The following is a 19,202-nucleotide window of genomic DNA, read 5'->3' as shown; positions in this document are numbered from 1 at the left end:
CATCTCTCGGCATTCTTGTATCTCATACAGAACCCCCCAGAAGGAATATTGGAGCCACTTGTAAGTGAATATGAATGTTGGGAATGTCAGTGAAATTTTTGTCTCTTCACAGCCCTTTCCAGTTGTGCTTTTGACTCTGGTGAGGCTACTGAAGAAACCCAGGTTAGAGCTGTAGTTTTTGTGTAGCGAACAGATTCTTTGATTAGCAGTACGATCTCCTCAGTTCTTTTTCAGTGCTACCCAGTCTGGGTTTCTAAAGCCATTTAACCTTCCTGCGATTCAGATAAGCAACAGAAATTTAGCAACAGAAATGTGAATTTTTTTCTCTCTGGTCCATTTGACATTGATGAGGGAATGAAACAGGAAAGTATAGTTCCACCATTGCTAATTGATTTTATTCATCTGTGTGAATTTGGGTTATAGACAAACAAGAGTAACTATTTTTAGGCTTATTGGAATTCATCATCACTGTTTCTTATCTTTCACTTTTAACTATATAATTGTTTTGTTTTAATGCAGATACAGCCTGACTGTTTGGACTGGAAAAAATGATAACTATTCCATTGATGATTTACTTTGCATTAGAGACCGTTTCGACAGAAAGCAAGTTTTCTATGACATCTTGGAACCGCAGAATCATGAATTTAAACAAACCATTGGAATCAAAGTTAATCTCTAAGAGGATTCTTCTAAATTATTTCATGTTTTGGTTTCATAATCCTTCTCTGCTTTGGTCTAAATTAATTATCATATAAATTATGATGATTGATTTATGCTCCAATTCTTCCAATCAAAAAATACCAATACGCACTGTATTAGGCATATGTTCTTATAATACTGTACTTATCTAAAAGATTTGGAAAGAAAAATTTCAGTAGGCCTAGTCTAATAATAATTTAGGAAAATGATACTTTAAAACCCTTTATAAAAAATAATTTTGATAGACTGAAGATAATTGAAAGAATCCATGTGTCATAAAACAGGTATAAATCACATTTTGTTGGCACTTGCATTCCAGAGATTCCACAGAAACATGGCACCCTTTTTCCTTTTCCTGAAGAACTGGTTATTTCAGAGACTACAAAAGAGTAAGAAGTCTTAAAAAAGTTTTTAACTTTCACAGAGGTGAACAGCTTTCTCTAACACAAAATCAAATCCATTTACTGAAAACAATATAGATTTAATCAGATGGAGGTAGAATTTCCATGTTGTTGGGAGTATAGTGACAGCTGTGTGTATTCTTTGTTTCAATCATAATGTTTTCTCTATAGTGAACAAAATAGTATTGGAGAGGAGAATTTTAATCCTGGTAACATATCATTTGATTTTCAAGTTTCTCACCAGTACCACCTTAGTCGAGGCCCTTGTTCTGCTACTAGAGTTTTAAAAACTAGTTCTTTGTGATTTCATTCTTCACACTCTACTCAGAGATACCCTGAGTATTTCTGCAGAAGAAAAATTTAAAAAACACCTATTTCTTTATGCCAAATCAAAAGCCTCCAGGAGTTTCCTACGTTCAACTTTGATTTTCACTCTTTCGAGACCTTATATACTCGTAATGTAGTCCCACTCTGAAAGTCAACTCACTGTCCTCCATTTCAAAAATGCCTGCATCAGTGGTCTCTAGATCTTACTTTAACAGTTAATTTTAACTATTTAATATTGTTCACTAATTGTGGCATACGTGTTAGTTATATCTCCTCGACTAGATCATAAAGTCCTTCATGGTAAGGGAACATTCTGAACTGTCCTTTATGGTACCTGGCGTAGTCCTGAGTAGGACATTGAGGAAAACATGTTGCTTCTATGATTTATTTTGTTGAAAAATGACTTACCAATGAATGTCCTAAAATATGTAATTTACCTTTTGTTTATTGACGATTTTCTCCCAGAGAATAAAGTAGTTCTATTTAGAAAAAGGAGCTTGGGTTTTTAATTCAGAGAGATTTCCCTTATAGCCCCTCTACTGTCTCTTACTAGCCATAGATTTGTAGAAATACTTAACCTCCTTGAGTCTTGGTTTCCTTATCTATAAAATAGTGGGGAAAATGAGGATTCTCTTGTAGGGTTGTGAAAATTAAGGGACATTGATGGAGGCATCTAGCTCAGTGCTCATCACATAGCAAGTGCTCATAGCCATTGTAGGTAGGTAGGTAGATAGATAGATAGATGTAAGAAATATAACATGAAACATTATAGACATATAAACACTTAAAACAATTATATTTGTACTTTAAATTTTAGCTCCAACTGAATGCAGTATTGTCAACATGTAAAACTTCACTTTCTTTTTTCAAATATTAAAAATTTTTTTCAATTACAGCTCACATACAATATTATGTTAGTTTCAAGTGTACAACATAGTTACTAGACATTTACATAACTTACAAGTCACCACCCTGATAAGTCTTTTACTCATCTGACACCATACATAGTTAAATAGTTAGTACAATATTATTGACTATATTCCCTTATGCTGTAACTAAAACTTTACTTTTTATGATTGTTTGCTAAAAACAAAAGGTGTAGTTTCATAATTACAAAATTTTAACAATTGCAACAAAGAATACTTCTTAAAATTATAGTAAAAGCTTAATTTATAAGTTTTCTAAAATGATCATGATATACTTTTATAAAGAGAGTTGAATTATAAGTGAACTGCATTTTAATGAAGTTTAAAATAAAATTCATTTGTCCAGATTATTTTTACTACTTGATTATCTTACCCTTAATAATATTTTTTAAACTATTAGTCTTAAGGCAAAATTCTTTTATATTGAGAAATATATTAACTGAGTGTCACTTAGATTAAGATTTAAAGGTATATTTTAAAGTATTCTCAGGAACAAAAATATATGAGAATTATAAAATATATTCTGTTGAAAAGTAAAATTTTAATGGATATCCATATGGGAAAAAAATCATCCCTACTTCACACCATACACAAATAGTAATTTGAGTTGGATCTTAGGCCTAAATGTGAAAGCTAAAATTATAAAACATTTAGAAGAGAATAAGGAGGGATGTTTATTAACACATATATGACAAAAGGTTCATACTTAGAATCTGTGAAGAACTATAAACTGATTTTTAAACAGAAGTTGAGCAACTCAGTTAAAAATGGGCAAAAGATTTGAACAGACACTTGAAAATTTGGTTGTTAAATGCTATTATTATTTTAAAAGCCTTAATGTACAAGAATGCATACAATACTATGTAGACACTGAGAAGCTACATTATTAATGTGGAAAGGTGTGTGTTGCAACATACTGTAGGCTGCAGAACAGATGTATTGTATCATTATTTATGTAAAATTGAATGTCTGTGTGCATTTATATACATAGGAAAATATTTGGGAAGACGTTCGTAGTCACAAAGAAAGTAAAAGGTTAAGTACTACCTACTTTTCCCCTCTAGGTTCTTGGGGCTAATGTGTTGGTGTTGAGGTCCCAGAGCATTTGAGGGTTACTTCCCAAGTCTGGCTGAGCAATCCTAGCCCTACAAGAGACTTTGGTACGAGACCCAATTGTTCAAAAAATCAGCTCTTTTAAAAGTACAGTAGTAGTGTATGGCTCTGTGACAGTGATGTTATTGCTAATTAGCCAGATGTGTATTCATTTATCCAGTGGGAAATTGTTAAAAGTTATTCAGAACAGGTGGTTGATTTAATTGTTTGTTGGAGCTAGGGTCTTGGATTTTTTCCCTTGTAATTAAAAAAGTTAAGTACCTAGTGAGTACGCAGAAAATTGCTCTTTCACCTTGAAATTTAAGATGTGAACCTATCTCATTGGAACCTACAATGTGTTTATAATCATAAATTCATGAATCAAATGCAAGGAAAATAGTTGGATGTTAAAAAGGAAGATGAGGGTAGTAGTGCTGAAGACTTTATCTAGAAGACGGGAGTAGAGTGGAGAGGTGAAACCGAGAGGAGCTGATAAGCAGGTCTGAGAAGGAGCAGGGCGGATCCAGCAACCTCTTCTCTAGTGCCCTCCACGACACTCCTCCTCATCCCTGTGATGGCTTCTCTTTCTTTGCACCCACCATTTTTTGGTCCAGAGGCCATCATTTGTCCAGTCACTTGTGTCTTTCATGAGGGAGACACATGACAGGACTTCAGGGCCCAGTTGGGAACTCTGTGGCGAGGGAGGTGGGCAGGCATCTAAGTGATGTCTTTTGTGCCGAGGCCGAGCCAGTAATTCAGAAATGATTCCTACCTCAAGGATCTTACAATCCAGTAGAGAGAGACCTGTAAACAATAAGTGGGCTATTTGCTATAATTCCTGTGATGGAACCATACATCAGGTTGTGGTAAGAGACAGCAGTCTGTTCTGAGAGAGAACACTTAAGTTGTGTCTTGAATGATGAGTGAGATTCACCAGGTAGACTTAGAGGGAAGGGCCTTCCAGGCAGAGGCACCTGAACGGAGGAACTCTAGGTGGGTAAGAGCCTGACTTGACCTGTTCAAGTGAGGTTGTGGAGGCATCGTGCTGTGAGGCAGGGGCCAGATTCATTTTCCGTGTTCAGCAGTTTGCTCCTTTTCTGTAGGCTGTGGGAGTCACCGCACCATTGTAAGCAGGGAAAGCTTGATCCTTTCTGAGTGTGAGAAAGGTGATTACAGTGGCAGGAGGAGATTTAGAATTCTTGTAGTGAAAGGAGATGAAGCTCTGAATTAAGGTGGTAGCAAAAGGGGATGGAAAGTCTCAAGAAATAGAGGAAAATTTAAGAAGGAAGAACTTGTAAGAGTTTTTAAACTAGTTAAATGGGGATGATGAGGAAGAGGGAAGAGTCTAGCGTTATGTATTTTTGGCTTCAGTAATAGGGTCAGGTGGTGCCACTAACCCAAACGGGATAGGACAGAGGCCAGGTGTAGCTATATTTCTCCTGATTAGTTGATACTGTTACTTTATACCAACTCGAAAGAAAAACGAAAACCCCATCTGCCTGTCCCGGAACTCACCTCTCCACTCTAACTTTAGAAAGGGTGCTCTTTAATTCAACCAATTTCTTAAGGAAACCTTCCAAGTAATTGCTACTTTTCTTTGTATTTTAAATTATTTAATAATTTTAAACAATAAAACTACCCCCACATTCCCTCCATCAGAGCAGAGAAAAAACAGGACTTGAAAAAAAGCTTACCCAGCCTCCTGGCCTCTAAGGAGACTCTTTTGTTTCTGTTTCTTTCATTTCTATGCTTCTGCTCTGGAAAAGGAGCAGCCTGGCTGTTCTGGATTTGGGTGTTGCTGTAGAATCTTCATTAAGGCTGATTATTACCTTTTTCTTCTTTATTCCTTCCTTGGGGTGAAAGAATGTAATAACAGGTCTAAAAAAGTAATTAAAATATCTGCTGAGAGAGTCTGTTGTTACTTTGTGAATTCAAGAGCTAATTGAAAAAACTCTGAACATGTATACATATTTGATTCCTTTTGCAAACATCTGTGACCTATCATTGGGATGCCAGTGATGTAGTCCACTTAAGACTGAACAGTCCCATGCAGTCCCTAAGTGTTCTTAGGATTAATAGATGACTAAAACCACTTACGAATATGGCCAACAATGTTTTAATCCCATTAAATATTTTTTCCCATGTTAGGACGAGAATAGCAACAAAAGTTACTTTTTCTTAATTTTCTGTTTACTCAAAGTCACACAGGTGGCACAATTTCTTTATCATTAGCATGTGAGATAAATAAAAACCAGTGATAGTCAAAATGACATTTTAAATCTTTATTGATACCATTTTGTTTATGAACTAATCTGTTTACATATTCTTCCAAACTGTATTTTACAACTTAACATCAAGCTCTTTTCTCAATTTAACAAAACTTTCAAAAAGGGTTTAGCTACCTGTAAACATCACCTATAATTCTATGTTCTGAATCAAAAAATATTTCTAATATTACTGTTCTTCAAAACATTAAATGGAACACCTCTGATTTTTTCCTAATAAAAGCCACAAGAAATTAATTACTATGTACATTACAACTTGCTTATATCAAATTACTAAGAAAAGCATCATGCCAATTGTTACGATCTCCTGTATACTGATAGAAGGCAAATAAATAAATCATCAAATTAATAGACTCAGATATTGTAGTTTGATTTATTCTTTCTTGTAAACGTCTAGATTGAAATAAGGATTTTTTTTGTATAAACACCATATTTTGTAATGATATAAATAATATAGTCATTTTATGATAGCATGGTATTCATTTATTTTGTTAGATATTATTGACAGGCCCTAAAATACTACATGACTGGAGTGTCACACTAAGGAAATTATTCTTATAAAGCCTCATTATAGAAATGTCTAATAATTATATACCTGAAATAAAAAGATGTTGTTTAACATTGACTGAATATTTAGTATACTTTGTAATTTTCTACTGGCTTTCTTAATTTTAGCTCGCCTAAGCTAATCTAATCATATTTTTCTTTTCTAAAATGAAGCAGGTATTTAGTTTCTATTTGTGATAAATCCCAAACTTTTAGATTTTTTTGGTTGTTCTGAGAAAGACAAGAATAATTTGATATAAGTAAAAAGCAATGCTTTTTAACTTTTATCGGGAACCTATGAATAGGCATCAAAAAATAATAACAGGAATTAAAGGATATGGAGAAAGAAGAATACCGTAAGATAACATTTTCATTTAAATGTGTAATAAAATAAAGCAAAAAGCAGCGCACAAACACTTGGCGTAGATTATTACTAGCACGTAAAACTCTGATCTGCCATCCGGCAATATGAATATTAGCTGCGTCTACTATAATGGTTGACCATTAAACTTTTAATTAGATTTCCACCTACCTGCAGTCAACATTTTTGAACAGTTAGTTCATTCTTTCTTTGTAGTTTAAACTACATTTTATAGCTGTCAGTGGTTTCATTTATGCTTTTGGCATCATGGAAAACAACAATCTTATGTATTTACTTGAAATGTTAAAAAAAAATTACTGACTTGAAAGCAATTTCCTAATAAAATATTTGGCAAATCTGAAAAAAAATTTAAAGTTATCTCCAACATATATGATCTTTCTTTGCTGACTTTTGTTTAAATTAAAAACTTGTACCACATGGTTGTTAAATATTGGAAGTTTTGAGAAAAATAGCTTTAATTTTGAGAGAATCCCTTACCAGAAACTATATACTCTCTGTGTCTCCACAGTGCCTAATACAATACACAGTTCATGTAGATCCCCCTGTTATGGACCAACCAGTTACAAGATTGAAAAGGATGGACATTTGAGATTTATTCTCTAGTTCTCTATTTCTCTGATACAGACATTTGAACAAAATGTGTTTTTTAGCCATCTCTTAAAAATTTACTAACTGCTTAATTTGTTCCGTTTGCAATGATTGTCTCCTTAACAACATTTTTTTACTTTTGAATTCTTTAGGGAAAATAGGAACTGTTGGCATAAACACTTTTTGACCACAAGAAAGAAGGCTGGAAATCTTGTTGACACTGACATCTGAGATGGGATGGTGAGGAGTCACATTTAAGGGGGGCAGAAACCCTGGTCTGATTGGGGTAATACTGTGATCTAAAGGGAAAGCTCCTGAGCCCCGTCTTTCTAAAATGGCATGATTCCTCCTGCCCAGGGGGCCTGGGGGGACATTCTCCAACAATTCTTTGGACCCTGACAACAAAGAAGGAGATGGTGAGAGCATCTTTTTCTTTCCTGTAAGTGCTTTGCCATCTTCTAAAGTTGTAGGGATTAGACCAGCTGAGAGTTGGGAATCAGAGCTGTAGTGATTTGCCCCTGAATTTCTTTTCTGAACTATACTTCTTAAGGTGGAAGCAAACAGGGTCTGGTTAGGGTCTGGGTCCTCGTCAACAGGGATTTCCGTACATTGCTGATTTCCTTCTGAAAAAAATGATTGATAATTTATTTCATCATATGACATCTTTCTTGAGCTGGCCTGATCAAAGGCTCTTAGCAAATGTGCCGTGTCTTTTACATCAATACTTTGGTGTCTAGTGATGAATCGCTTGGAAAGGGCCTGCCCATTGGTTTTGTAGGATAATTCTTCCTCTGGAGTAATATCCTGGAGCTCCTCTTGCAAAGAGGCCACTCTGTTCAGGTGCATTAATGAAGGGGGGCTCTTGATCCAGGCTGGAGCCTGCGGTAGCTTGGGCCCAGTAAGGGCCACAGCAGGCTTCCTAACAGGGGAGCCTGGGTCCCAGGTATCATCACTGCTTCCTGAGAGCTCCAGATCTTTAAGACCAAAAAGGGACATTTCAGTTTCAGAAGAACGTGAAAGTGGCGATGAGGCTGTTTTTATGTCTATTTCTGAAGGAGTGGCACAGGTGGCTGGGGAATGACACCCATCTATGTCAGGCATATTTAAGTACTGTTGGGTAGTGTGCCTGCCAGAGGGCGATTTTGCTGTCGTTATGATAATGACCTCTTTCCCCTTTGCCTTGCAAGCACTAAGCAGAACTTTCAGGGTTTCTTTATCTTCTGAATTTATAGCATACACGAGGGCCGAGTAACTAGAATGGTCTTGCAAGCTAAGGTCCGCCCCACTCTTTAGGAGCAAGGAAACAACTTCAGGACCAGCTTTTTCTAAGCAAGCATGCATCAAAGCGGTTTTCCCAGATTTGTCCTGTATGTTGGGATCAGCATTGTTTTCTAACAGGTATTTAACCATTTTGGCTTTACTGACACTCTGGGGGTCAACATGTTTGGTCTTACAAGCGATCATTAAAGGTGTTTCCCCACGGTCGTTACTCTCATTGATGTAGGCGCCACCTTCTAGCAAGAGTCTTGTGAGGCGAAGCCGGCTCTGATGGACTGCTTTAATCAGGGAGTTTCCATCACTTGAAATTTCTGCACCTTCATCCATCTTCAAAAGTCAGAAATCAATGCCTGCTACCAAAGAGATAAAGATCAAAAGATTAGTCAGAATCGATGTCCCCATTTATATTCCTATTGTTACAATTTCTGAAATAATATAGAAAGAGGACATAAGTGAGATTGTGTTATTAATACATACAGGGCAAAGTAGTGAATTGCAAAATAAATTTTAGACTAGTAACAAATTTTAGGAAATTACAAACTAACATTTACTTTCAAAATCTTCATTGAATATTTATGGTATAACATCAACCTAGTACTTCCCTAAATCCCAATTAATAAAATAATAATCTACTTATTTTCTACTTGTGAAAAATATATTTAAAATAATACTAAAATGCAAATTTAAGCAAAAAAAAAGATTCTGTGAACTTTCAACTGAATCAATGAAAATGCAGCATGTTTATTGTGGTAGATTAATGTAAAAATGCCTTAGTTTTAAATTATTACTTAAACATGCTCTTTAGTTAAATAATACCACCATTTCTAGATTTTTCCATTTGAGGGGCATTTATGTTTCTTTTTGTTTTTTAATTTATTGGGGTGACAATTGTTAGTGAAATTACATAGATTTCAGGTGTACAATTCTGTATTACATCATCTATAAATCCCACTGTGTGTTCACCACCCAGAGTCAGTTCCCCTTCCATCACCATATATTTGATCCCCCTTACCCTCATCTCCCACCCCCCACCCCTATGTTTCTTTTAAAGGATGAAAAATTATTTGGACTACAAGACGTTAAAATAACTGACACAATGTCTGGAATTCACACTGAGATGGGAATGGTGAGCATGTGATTATGTATTTTTCTTGATTCCATTATTGAAATCATATGCTGACCAGATTATGGGGTTAGCAACATACTGTTGGGGTTAAGTTTTGACAGCAGTACACTTACTCTGAAAAGAGAGTGTTCTAAGCTAGAAACATGAAGACATGTATGTAGACTTTAGAACCATTTCATTTTTTTACCATTAAACTGAAAATTATTTATGTTTATTTAAATAATTTAGATTCAAACTCCTTCAACAGATAATTCTATTAGGTGATCAGAATTGGGTCTTTATTTAGAATTGAAGAAATGGTTGTCTTTTAACAGTCCTTAGAGCTGGGGAGAAAAATCAAATGTAGTTTATATAATCTTTAAATATAATTAATTAAGTAGTTTTTAAAAATTGAGATACTGTTTATTCCACTCACCTACTTGTAAAATTAAGAATATGGGACATGATTTTCTACTGGATGATGGAATAGATAATAAATACAATGTCCTCTGAACTAACAGAAGAAAAGATGTAGACAGCAGGAAGAAAAAGGGGGGAAGACAGACATGTACACAGAAATTAATTCAATTGTTAAACAGCTATAAACTCCTAATACGTGCTGGGCACTGAGCTACAAAGGTACAAGCCCTAGAGCCCTGCGGAACGTACACCGTTGTTTGGAAGAGATACTGTATAAGCAGTGGGTTATGAGTTAGTCGTGAGAACACACAGGTTTTCATGGCTTGGGGACTCACGGGGGCTTCACAGAGGCTAACCATTTGAGCTGGGTCTTGAGGACTGCATAAGAGTTTCCCAGACAAAGGAAGAAAAAAGAAGAAGGGAATACTCCTTGTGCAAAGGCCTAGAGCCTTAATATAGCACAGTTATTTATCATAAATCAGGCTTCATTTATGCTGATTAACCAAACTTTAGGAAAATATTTTAGCAGGTGGTTACAGTGAGAGTGACTGTGACAGAACACGCACGTCTAATTTTGCCCCTTCCTGAAACCCCCTGAAACTGATGAATTTTTAAAAAGACATAAACTCACAAGGGCAGCAGGAAAAGGAGAGAAGATGCAGTTAGGGACCAGTGGTAACTGACTCAGCCAACCTGACAGGGCTGTGCCTCCAGTTGGTGGTGGTGAAGCCGGGAACTAAGCCCAGGTACCCTGCAGAACCCTAGAACGAGGCAGCAGCAGGAATCTCTAGAACTGGGATGTGGAGAGTACAGCTAGAATAAGATGGACAATGAAACCCTTGGAAAAAGGTAGAAATTATCTTCAGCTGAGAAGTGGTTACTAACTGCCCATTAAAGCTCTAGTGGTTCTGAATGCAAAACAAACAAACAAACAAACAAACAAATAAATAAATAAATAAAATAAGATGGACTAGGTACAAAGCTGCTGGAGAAACAGTTAGATCCCTAGCTCCTTGCTCCTCGAAGTGAGTCCCTACTTTGGACCTGTAGCAGCAGCATTATCTGACACTTGTTAGATCTGCAGCATCTCGGGGTCCACCCAAGACCTACTGAGTGAGAGACTACATTGTAACTGGATCCCCAAGTGATTTGTATGTACACGAAAGTTTGGGAAGTTCTGCCTCAGGTCATTCCTTCATTCCCAGCCTCTAGGAGATAAGGAGACTGCCTCTCCACCCAAGAAGATGTCCAGAGGTTAATTCTCCAGAAAGGTGAAATGGAGGGTCTCTGGACTGGGAGACAGCAGGCATGTTTGATGACAAGAAAACGGGGATACGTGATTTTATACCTACTGACCACGGAATGAAGGCAGTCATAGCTTTCTCCTTCACCTCGGCTGCAAGAAGGCTGGCAGCCATACCCTTATCCGTTAGGCAAAAATTGCTATCCTCTTCTTTCAAGAATCTGATCTGCCTACGAGAAGATACCTACAAGTACTGATCACAGGGACTCCCCAACATGCCACCCAGATCATCCTACAATGAGGCTCAAAGGACACAAGCCTCACGCACGTGCTCCAGGCTTCTCATGGGCTTTTTCATCCAGGCCCTTTGATCATGAGCAGATAGTTAAAACAAAAAATGAACAAAAGAGCCTCTTACATTAGAAATACAGAACCAGAATAGAAAAAAAAAAAAAAACCAACTTGGTGGAAACAGATATAAGTCAGGAAAATGAAAACTGCAAAAGCTTCAAAGGGATAAGATGTTGTAACCACGAAACAAGATTCTGTGAAAAAAGAATATTTAGAGACCATAAACAGCTATCCAAAGGTCAAAACATGATGCAAACTGCAAATCTCTGTAGAAGGGTTGGATAGTAACATTGATAAAATCTGTAACACAGTTAAGCAAAATGAACAGAAGATAAAAAATAAGAAAATTCGAGGCCTAGACCAGGATATCCAACATCCAACTAACAGAAGTTCCAGCCAGAGGAAATAGTGGGGGTGGGGCAGAGGAGAGCATGAGATAAAATGATCAATGAGATCAAGAAAATTTTCTAGGCCTGAGGGACATGAGTTACTAAATTGAAAGGGCCCAATTAGAACACAGCACAGTGAATGAAAGCAGACCCTGACGATGGCACGTGGTTATAACTTTCCAGAACACTGAGAGCAGAGAAGACTGAACTTGGGGGCCAGAGATGGGGAGCGGGGTGGATAAGTCACATACTGAAGGATCAAGAATTAGAGTGGGTTCAGATGCAACACCAGCAATGGAAGACTGTTTATTTTAAAATCTGAAGGAAAAGTGATTCCTTGCTTAGAATTCTTTTAGGTTGGTGCAAAAGTAATTGCAGTTTTTGCAATTATTTTTAACCTTTTAAACCACACTTACTTGTGCACCAACCTAATATATCTAGCCAAATCATCAGTCAAGAATTGGAATACACTCAAGAATCGACTGGAAGATGTCATTTACCAAGATGAAATGGTAGAACAAGAAAGAAGACATGAGATACCAGAGGCTGGACATCCTTAGAGAGAAGAGGCACCAAAAATCCCCAGGACGGTGGTGAGAGGAGATGCCATGATAATGGATGTATACAAACATCATCTCTGAGCTCATACTGCCATTTTACCATCTTGTCCTCCATTGAGGACCAAATGCTCAGGTGAGCCTGCCCTCAGGTGCTTAATCTACTTGCTTTGTCCTGACCAATGCTCTGCGCTCTCCTCCACGCCCTGCTTTCTGGGGCAGCCAGTGGAACTCATTTTAGCCCTGTGCTCAGTTCTGCTTTGATCCGCTCTGAGATCTGGGGCTAAGTCATGGTGAGCTTAGGAGGAGAAAGAATGAGCACCCATTCCCTTTGGATATCTACCGGTCGTACCTGGTCTACATTAGAGCTCTGCCAGAAGCCCTGTAATGGTGAGTCCCACGTTTCCCAGCGCTCACTCATGACCTCGCCCAGAAGAGGCTCCTGTAAACACTCTTCCAGACGCTGAGGTGAACAGTCTAGAGACTAAAGCTCTCCTGAGAGCTTTCATCATACATTGGCAATGTTGACCTTTCTTTATTCATCTAATTTTGTGCTCGCTACCCAGTTTTTCAAAAATAAACAATTTAAGAATCAGGCACAAATGGGAAACTGAAGAGAAAAAACACAGAAGGAATGATTAACGCAAAAATCAAGAGAAAGTTATTCTCGGTGGAGTAGGGGGAACAATACAATTTGAGAGGGAGGCAGGAACTTGTAAGGTGTAGGTAATGTTGTTTCTCAGCCTGGGTGGCATGTATATGGGTGTCTATATTGTTACCATTTTTAAACAGTACATATTTCACATACTCTTGTACGATATTACTTTTATCTATTTCTTGTAAAATGGAATGTGTATACAGAAAAGAGCATAGCATTTCTATAGGACATAATTAAAAGTTATAGAGATACAGTATCAATAACATAAAAACACCTTTGACCAAAAGTAGCATTTGAGAAACAGATACTCATGAGAACAAGTTGTCAGATGCCACATTGCAATATTATACTCTCATACAATAAAGTCTTTTTTTTTTTTGCCTGCATCACATTCTAGTCTATAATTCTTCCTTTCTTTTCTTTCCTCTTTTCCTCCTTCCTTCCTTCCTCCCTCCCTTCTCCCCTCCCTCCCTCCTTTCCTTCCGTCTTTTAAAAATGTGTTACAAGAAATTTTTGGAAAGATTTTCAAACCTTTTCATCTATCCTCATGTAAAAGCCTTTCCCCACAGCACTAAACCCAACCACTTCCGGTCAAAACTTTCTCTCACCAAAGTTGGTGTCACGAGGTTCCGGGAGAAGGGGCCTGGCAATGCACTGCCCCCTGGGATGCCTGCGGGCAGCAGTGCCAGACCACAGTCCTATGCAAACGGAGGGCACTGTGGGCTCCCTGGCCTCAGAGAAGCTGGGCAGTGGCACCACTAGCTCATGGCTGCCAGTGAATCTATCTGCTATGGGGTGGACATAGGCAGAGCCCCTCCCCTAAGAGCTGGAGGACTGTTAGCAAAAACAACTCCACAAGGCTTACTCTTTGTTGGTTATAAAACCCACTGGTTTGCTCACTTTTTAAATTGCTCACGTTTAGTAGAGCAATTTTGAAATTGTTTAAACATTACATTTTTCAGAGAAAAAAGTCACATAACTTTATTTTCCATGTGTATACATGTTTGGTTTCCTAGTGCCTCATTTGTAATCAGTACCTTATCGGAATAATCCCCTTGTCTTTATGCCCTCATCCTCTTTCAGTTGCCTCTTTTATCTTGCTTCAGCCACTTACTTGTGCATCAAAAATGCTGACCCTGAAGTTTGACTTAAATTTACTCTTCACAGAGATAAGTTCTACCTCTGATGAAACCACTTCTCTCGCCTACAGTTATCCTAGTTCAGAAAAGTCCTGGCCTCCTGTCTCCTGTGAAACACCCTCACTGGGCACCCCGTGCTGATACTGTCTCCACATTCAGTCAGACCTTTTGTTACAATCTAGCTTATAAATGATCCCCACGTTCCAAATAGATCACAGTTCAGCTGGAGGACATTTGGAGGTCAGAGAAACCCAGATTTCCATCCGGAATCCCCTACCGGTACTTACTAGCTGAATGCCCTGCTCAAGTCTCTCAGCCTCTCAGAATCTTGGATTCCTCATCTGTGGAAGGACAATCAGCTAATATGCATCCCCCTCGGGGGTGGTGGTGGTGGTGATGAAATCAGACATGTCTAGAAGAAGCCTTCCTTGTTGTGCCTTCCTATTCACTGCAGTCTTCCTTTTAAAAAAATTATCTTAGAATTTAGCCTTTTATTTTTATCATGTCTCTAATCCACAGCCTATTTAAATAACATAAAATACTTAAAATGTTTTTCTGTGGGATCTGCAAATAATGTTTTGTAAACATAAATGGAATCTACTAAGTGAAATACGGAAAGAAGACATTCTTTAAAGTGCAGTTTCCTTATAATTTTCAAGTGCAATAATTTCAACATTATTATAACATTAATTATTAAACAGCTGGATAAATTGCTTTTTATTTTAAAATGAGAACGTCTTTAACATCACTTGCAGTTCATCATGGTATATTTACCACACTCTTGGTTACTCTCTCTACTCCCAAGACACCACTAAAATTACAATTTAGTTATTAAAAAAATGAAAAAGATATATATTCTAAAGAACAGAGAAAATTGGAGCGGTATCATCAGATTAGCAATTTCAAACAACCTCTGGAAACAGAGGGCGGTGGGGGTGGCACGGTAAACTGCCTTAGCACAGCAGAGGCTGTAGCCGAAAGCACCAGGAACACCAGGGAGATGGAAGGGAGCCAGCTTACCGGCAAGACCCATGACGTTTAGGATGTGGAGGCCCCAAGATACACAGCAAGTGGCAATGAAACACAAGGCTGAAGAGAAGCGGATGGCTCAAATCTGTGGACATAACAACTGTACTCCCAGGTACTTGACTCCACTGCAAGTAGCAGACATCCGCTCTTTTAGGCAAGAAAACAAAAAATTTATTCTCGGAACAGATTGAGCAGAAAGGCTCCAAACTTGGAGGCAGCCTACTGAAAACGGGGATAAAATGAGAGCCTACAGGCTGAATGGTGGACCCCCCCCCCAGCTCTCTGCCCTACTACCAGGAGACTTGAAACCAGGAAAAAGAAGTGAAAAGTACTGGATCTTAGATTATGAGCCCTATTAAAAATATCTGTCCATAAATGAAGCAATTCAAATCATAACTACATGCGCCCCTCTAGACACCCACTCTAAATGGAAATAGAAAGTTACCTGAAAACATTATTCAAAATTTCATACGCCACTTATGTCTTTTCTCTCCCTGGGTGAGTTTTCTGTCAGCCAGCTGTCAGTTTCTATGAAGGAAAAAATTAAAGCTATTCAGAGTTACATAAATACCAATAATGTGTTGCATGCACCTCTCCCATTTGGAGTCTAGATTTTTTTCATTCCTCGTTAAGACATCCAGTGTTTTTTCAGTTAATCATATTGCATTGATTATGAGTCTGTAGAAGTGTCTGGCATGGGTCCTCTGTGTCTGGCATGACCACCCTGTGTGTGTCTGCAGGAGGCATCCCACCCTGCAAGCACGGCTGCCATTGAAAGGGTCTCCGCACTCAGCGGGTCAGGCCCCGGCTCTGTGCAGATGAAGAGGCTGAGAAAGGAAAGGTGCGAGAACTCTCCCAAAGTTACTCCTCTTCCTCACCTGCTTGCCAGGGCTTATTTAGGTGTTGTGTATCCTTTATATTACGTCTCCTTGTTTCTTGGATGACCAGCTTCCGACAGAGTAGGGTTCTGTTGTGAGTACCTGTTTCATGTGGTACCTAACCGGAGTGCTACATGGGCTGAGGTGCTTTAAAAGGCATCTCAGAGGCGGTAGGCTTGGCCTTTCCTGTGGCTTTTTGTGCCCGTGCCACCTCCAGTTTTCCTTTCATTGGAGGGAAGTGTTATTTTCCTTTGAGCCTCTTACTCCATCTCCAAATAGGATCGGTGTTCCCTCCCAAAAGTCGGCTGTCTGACCGTGGTGGGGGAGGGCAGCAAGGGATGGAGATTAACAAAGGGGTTTCAAGCTCTAGATTCAGCCCCACACCCTTGCCCAGTCCCTGCCTCTGTGCTGCCAAGGGGACAAAATGGTCAGAGGAGGCAGCAGGCTGTGTGTCAGAGACCTGTGGACTGGTCGGGCTCTTCCCAAGTTCCCAACTCTTGGGAAGCCATTCTGAGCCTGTTTCCTCATCCCTAAACTGGAGATAAAATCTACTTTACAGTAGACGATTGTGAAGATTTCAAAGATCCTAACACACTTGCCACTTAATTCAATAAGTGTCCATTTCTAAACATGCCTCACTCAAGGAGAATCCGCCAGGCTGGTGGAGCCTGACAGTGGGAGGCCAAGGTCCCTGTACCAACGGGCTCTTCCCCTTCTGTGGGCATAAGAGTCACATGAAGAGTTTGTTAAAAATAAGATCCCAGGCTCCACTCCCAGGTATTCAATAGGGGGTGCCTGCTATGTACATTTGGAGAAAAATCTGTGGCAAACTCTTCATTCCTCATTCCATCCCCATTTTCCTATTTGCTATCAACCCCTGCCTCAGGCTGCCTGCAGGCTCTCTGTCATCATCTCCAGGTAGTCTGGTGCTCATCTCCCAGAGGGAGCAGGGGGAGCCCACAGGCCCAGAGAAGAGTACAGCCTTGAGTTGTAATGGACCAAGGACTGGAGGAGTGCTGCCCTGCCCTTCCCAGACAGAGCTACAAACATCCCGAGTCCCAGAGGGCAGCCCAAGGCCAGCTACGCTTGGAATGTGAGGCAAGCCTGCCTGCCACAAGCAGAGTATGTCTCCTCCCCAAGCAAGGTAAGGGACACTGCCAGAACAAAAGATGTATCAGAGGTTGTCCCAGGAAATGTAATGACTTGCCAGGAAAAGTGTTCCCCCCTGGCATCAGCTTGTAAGAAATATTTAGAAACTGCCCAAGGAGAGGAGTAGCTGGTAAGGTTTGCTGTGTTTCCCATACACACCCAAAAAGAGCTAGTGTCTTGTTCCAGTTCCTTCCGCTGCCTCCAGGCTCTGGGTCTGCGGGGCCCTGGGTCAGCCACACCCCCACCTCTTTCAGCAGACCCCCCCTCCCAGGACATGGACAGACAGACACGCAAACCTATACCTCCAAGTCTCAGGGAACCAAGGTGATGGATTTCCAAGCTGTTGAGGATTCTGGCAGTGTCTCCACGGTCCCCGCCGGCTCTGGGAACAGAGCTCGTTTCCTCGGTTTTTCCCGAGCGCGGGAGGGAGAAAGCCCGAGGTGCTGTTGGAGAAGGGCAAAGGAAGGTGACTGGGGCGACCGCACCGGGGCACCGATGGGGGCAGGGTACGCGACTCGCCACCTCATCTCTGAGCCAAGCTGGCGGGCTGAGGCGATCGCCATCCACTCGGGTTCAGCCCAGAGTCCCTGCAGAGCGGTCCCCGCGCCGCCCACCGGGAGGACGCGGCCTTCCCTTGGGAAATGGCACGCCCGAGGGGAGCAGTTATTGCCCCCATCCTGGGGCAGGCACACCTCTGGACTCCAGCTCTTGGGTAGGGAGATCCGGGGTCCTGGTGCCAAAGCTGTGCGCGCCCGAGAGACGCCAGGACCCGGCTGCCAGCCCCTGTGTGGTTCCCATTTGTCGAGCTAGTGGCTGCGAACGGCTCCGCAGCCCCCAGCCCGCCCTCTGCGCTCACCCTGCATCTCCTACAGCCTGGCCGCCCGAGGCACCTGCGGAGACATGTCCAAGTCTGAGGCTCCGACACGCGCGACCCAATAGCCGAGCGCGCGCCGCTCGCGCTGCGGCGCCGACCCGCGCCCGCGAGGCCCCTGCCCGGATCCTCCCAGACATCCCGCGGCTGCGGGCAGCCTCATCCATCCCCCAGTGCGGCGAGGGAGAGAAGGGGAAACCCGCATCCCGGTGGGGTCCAAGCCCGAGCCGCCGCAAAGCCCGGGATGGCGGGGCAGAGTCTGGACAGGCCCCTGCAGCCCGGGGACCCGCGACTGATGCCGGGTCTCGCTCGCCGCTCGGGGCACTGCAGTGTCAGGGTGCGTTAGAGGTGCGGGCTCCCAGGGCCTAAACGCACCAGGCGCGGTGCATAGAGGCCGCCCTCGGTGCCCTCCTCCCGGCAGGCAAACGGCAAACCAAAGTTTCCCCAAGTGCAGCCTGCAGAGCCCGCGGGGCACACTGACCTGGGACGCGCTGTCGAGTCGGCGGCGGCGCCTCCCGCCTCCCTCGCTCTGTCGGCTCCGTCCCTCCGCGCCAGTGGCCCCAGGGCGTCGTCTGGACTGGATTGAGGTCTTCGGCAGCTCGAGTCGCAGATCCGGGTAGGTGCCACCTTTTCCCCGCCCCTGTTCGTCTGGGAGAGGGGGCGGCGGGCTCGGAGCTGCGAAGCGTTGGAGTGGGGACCCGGAGGCGCGCACCTCGCCAGACGCCCCGGCGGCACGGAGCTTCCGCTGGGAGTGACGCGCTGGCCTTGGGCTGCGCTGCAGTTGGGGGCGGCAGGGCCAAAGTATGTTCGGGCCCCGGGGGCCAAAGCCTAGCCTCCCAAGCTCCACCTTCTGTTCCCACAAGTAGTCCCTCCCTACCCCAGTCCGGTC

The 19,202-nt window shown here is 41.3% G+C and overlaps 2 protein-coding genes across 10 annotated transcripts in view; one reads left to right on the top strand and one right to left on the bottom strand.

Annotated features, from left to right (window-relative positions):
- FAM151B (family with sequence similarity 151 member B) overlaps positions 1 to 6,355 on the top strand; it is a 33,376-nt gene extending 27,021 nt beyond the window's left edge. Inside the window, exon 6 of the mRNA XM_019728208.2 lies at positions 520 to 6,355. Coding sequence (XP_019583767.1) covers positions 520 to 679 — 160 coding nt within the window. The 3' untranslated portion in view covers positions 680 to 6,355. The remainder of the gene's footprint in view (positions 1 to 519) is intronic.
- Positions 5,713 to 18,934, bottom strand: ANKRD34B (ankyrin repeat domain 34B). Of its 9 annotated transcripts, none has more exons than XM_074328784.1 (6): positions 18,795 to 18,934; positions 17,745 to 17,885; positions 15,861 to 15,943; positions 15,407 to 15,562; positions 14,674 to 14,845; positions 5,713 to 8,877 (listed from the first exon to the last, which is right to left on the bottom strand). In XM_074328784.1, exon 6 carries the CDS (start codon positions 8,849 to 8,851, stop codon positions 7,316 to 7,318), a length of 1,536 nt encoding a protein of 511 aa, XP_074184885.1. In that variant the 5' UTR covers positions 8,852 to 8,877; positions 14,674 to 14,845; positions 15,407 to 15,562; positions 15,861 to 15,943; positions 17,745 to 17,885; positions 18,795 to 18,934; the 3' UTR covers positions 5,713 to 7,315. The 9 variants fall into 9 exon arrangements, with proteins under 9 accessions (XP_074184885.1, XP_074184886.1, XP_074184884.1 ...); XM_074328785.1 differs by having other exon boundaries at positions 14,674 to 14,841; XM_074328783.1 differs by lacking the exon at positions 14,674 to 14,845.
- Positions 18,935 to 19,202: the final 268 nt, after the last annotated feature.

The sequence above is a fragment of the Rhinolophus sinicus genome, linkage group LG03 (genome assembly GCF_036562045.2).
Source record: "Rhinolophus sinicus isolate RSC01 linkage group LG03, ASM3656204v1, whole genome shotgun sequence".
Lineage (NCBI taxonomy): Eukaryota > Metazoa > Chordata > Mammalia > Chiroptera > Rhinolophidae > Rhinolophus > Rhinolophus sinicus.
This window is presented reverse-complemented; position numbering and strand designations above follow the sequence as displayed.